We start from the raw sequence: 1,941 nt of genomic DNA, 5'->3' as shown, positions 1-1,941 counted from the left end.
GCACGGCCCATACGCCATGCCCTGCCACCTCATTGAACATTCTGGACCGTCACCGCTTTAGGCTGCCCGGAGGTTAATGCCCCTCTTCAACCGCGTGGTCGTGGAGCGCATCCTGCCCGAGGCGGTACGTGGTGTTTAGGGCCGAGGGCTTCTTGCCGCTGTCATTCTGCCTTTCCATCTGTGTATCATTGAGAGACAACGACTCACATTGACATGCTGGTCTGTATCTTCGCTCCAATACCATTGGCGTTGGGCTGTCACCGTGCCTCAAACGTGATTGGCTGCCACGGACGCACGTGAATCCGCATCCTGATTCGACTTTGACAGAAGACCAAGGGTGGTATTCTGCTGCCCGATGCAGTCAAGCCTGCCGTGAACGAGGGTGTCGTGATTGCCGTCGGCCAGGGTTCTCGCACCGAGGTAAGCCCTTTTCGTTGTTGTTATGTTATTGCAGTTGTATTCTTGTGATGCCAGCTTGCTCGGCCCATCAATTCTCTAAGACCCGGCCTCAGTCAGAGACAAAACATGTGAAGACCATGTCACTGGTGTCAGTGGTTCATCCTCCATTCTTGGGGCTCACTGGCCCAGCTGTCACGGCCTCCATCAGTCTCAGCTCTGGGGCCGCCTGTTGTATGATACCTTTCTTGCTTTTTTTTTTTGTTTTTTTTTTGTTCTCTTGCCTTGTTTTGTGCTCGGCCAGCAACCAGCCAATATTCCGCGTTTCTTGATTGATGATTGTTATGAACAACGATAGTCGGGTGCTTTCTTGGAGCCCCTGGTCAAGACTGGCGATCGTGTCCTCCTGCCTGACTTTGGTGGCACCACCATCAAGATGGATGACAAGGTTGGTGTTATGCAGCTATATGCGTCAGGCATGCCCCCCTCCCTGCTACCTGGCCAATGCTGGCCGGTTAGAATGCGTTGGGCATGGTCTCTCACGTTGGTCTTGGTCACAGGAGTACACGCTGTACCGCGATGAGGACATTCTGGCCAAGCTGGAATAAGTTGACAATTGCCAGGCAATTGTGGCCCTGGACTAGCGCCTTGCCGTATCCCACGTTGGCGCGCCCTTCCGCTTTGCCACCCATCGACTCCTTAATTGACAAGACACCTGACATCCATCTCTTTGTGGTGGTCGATCAAGAACTTTGACTCGACCGGGTGTGCTATGGGAGTGCCGGGGCGTGCTTTGCGTTGTAATCTGGATGCACAAAGCCAAATGAGGATAGGTCATGGGGCAAAAGAGGTGGAGTGCCTTGAGATTTTGGAGGCCGAGGCTTTTGGATCAGAGCGGGCGTGTTCCGATGGTGAAGAGAAAGGAAAAAATAATGTGAGAGAGAACGAGCCAGGTGTTGGACATGAGTTGGTCCGTGAGTTGGCCCCACCATCACCATCGCCATCCGCGCCAAGACTACCAGCAGCCAGCCAAATCCGCCACCCAATTCCTCCAATTACCAAGGCCGCAATTGGCCCCAGCAAGCCGTCCCTGGCCACCAGACCTGGAGCAGCCAGCGGCGAGGCCGCACACGACGCTGCGTCTGCGTCTGCGTCAGCGTCTGCGCCGTCCTATGGGCCTATGGGGGGATGCAAGGCGAAGGCAATCGCTCGATACTTAATTTTGTATTAGGCACACTACATAATTTCACCCCCGATAATACAAAAAAGGATTGTCAGCTTCTTTTGGGTCACGTGCAGATCCACATCTTTTGTTCTGCCACTTCTTGGCTGACGAGGGGGTCAGAAATACCCTACCTACACACCGACGCGCTCGAGTTCTCGATGCCTCTCTCTCTGTCTCGAGTCTCTCGAGTCTCTTTCGAGTCTCTCTCTGTCCTCTCTCTTTCTCTTTCTCTCTCTCTCTCTAACTCTCTCTCTCTTTCTCTCTCTCTCTCTCTCTCTCTCTCTCTCTCTCTCTCTCTCTCTCTCTCTCTCTCTCTCTCT

General features: G+C 53.6%; 1 protein-coding gene across 1 annotated transcript in view; it reads left to right on the top strand.

Moving 5' to 3' along the window:
- Positions 1–1,004, top strand: part of MONBRDRAFT_26593 (uncharacterized protein) — a gene marked incomplete at both ends in the record, with an annotated part of 1,663 nt that extends 659 nt beyond the window's left edge. The window contains 4 exons of the mRNA XM_001747095.1: positions 62–124; positions 328–420; positions 755–910; positions 957–1,004. Of these exons, the coding sequence (XP_001747147.1) occupies positions 62–124; positions 328–420; positions 755–910; positions 957–1,004 (360 nt within the window). The remainder of the gene's footprint in view (positions 1–61; positions 125–327; positions 421–754; positions 911–956) is intronic.
- Between the last annotated feature and the right edge of the window lie 937 nt (positions 1,005–1,941).

This window comes from Monosiga brevicollis, genomic scaffold (genome assembly GCF_000002865.3).
Source record: "Monosiga brevicollis MX1 MONBRscaffold_15 genomic scaffold, whole genome shotgun sequence".
In the NCBI taxonomy this organism is placed as follows: Eukaryota; class Choanoflagellata; order Craspedida; family Salpingoecidae; genus Monosiga; species Monosiga brevicollis.
The sequence above is the reverse complement of the archived record's forward strand: the minus strand, read 5'-3'. Positions and strand labels throughout refer to the sequence as shown.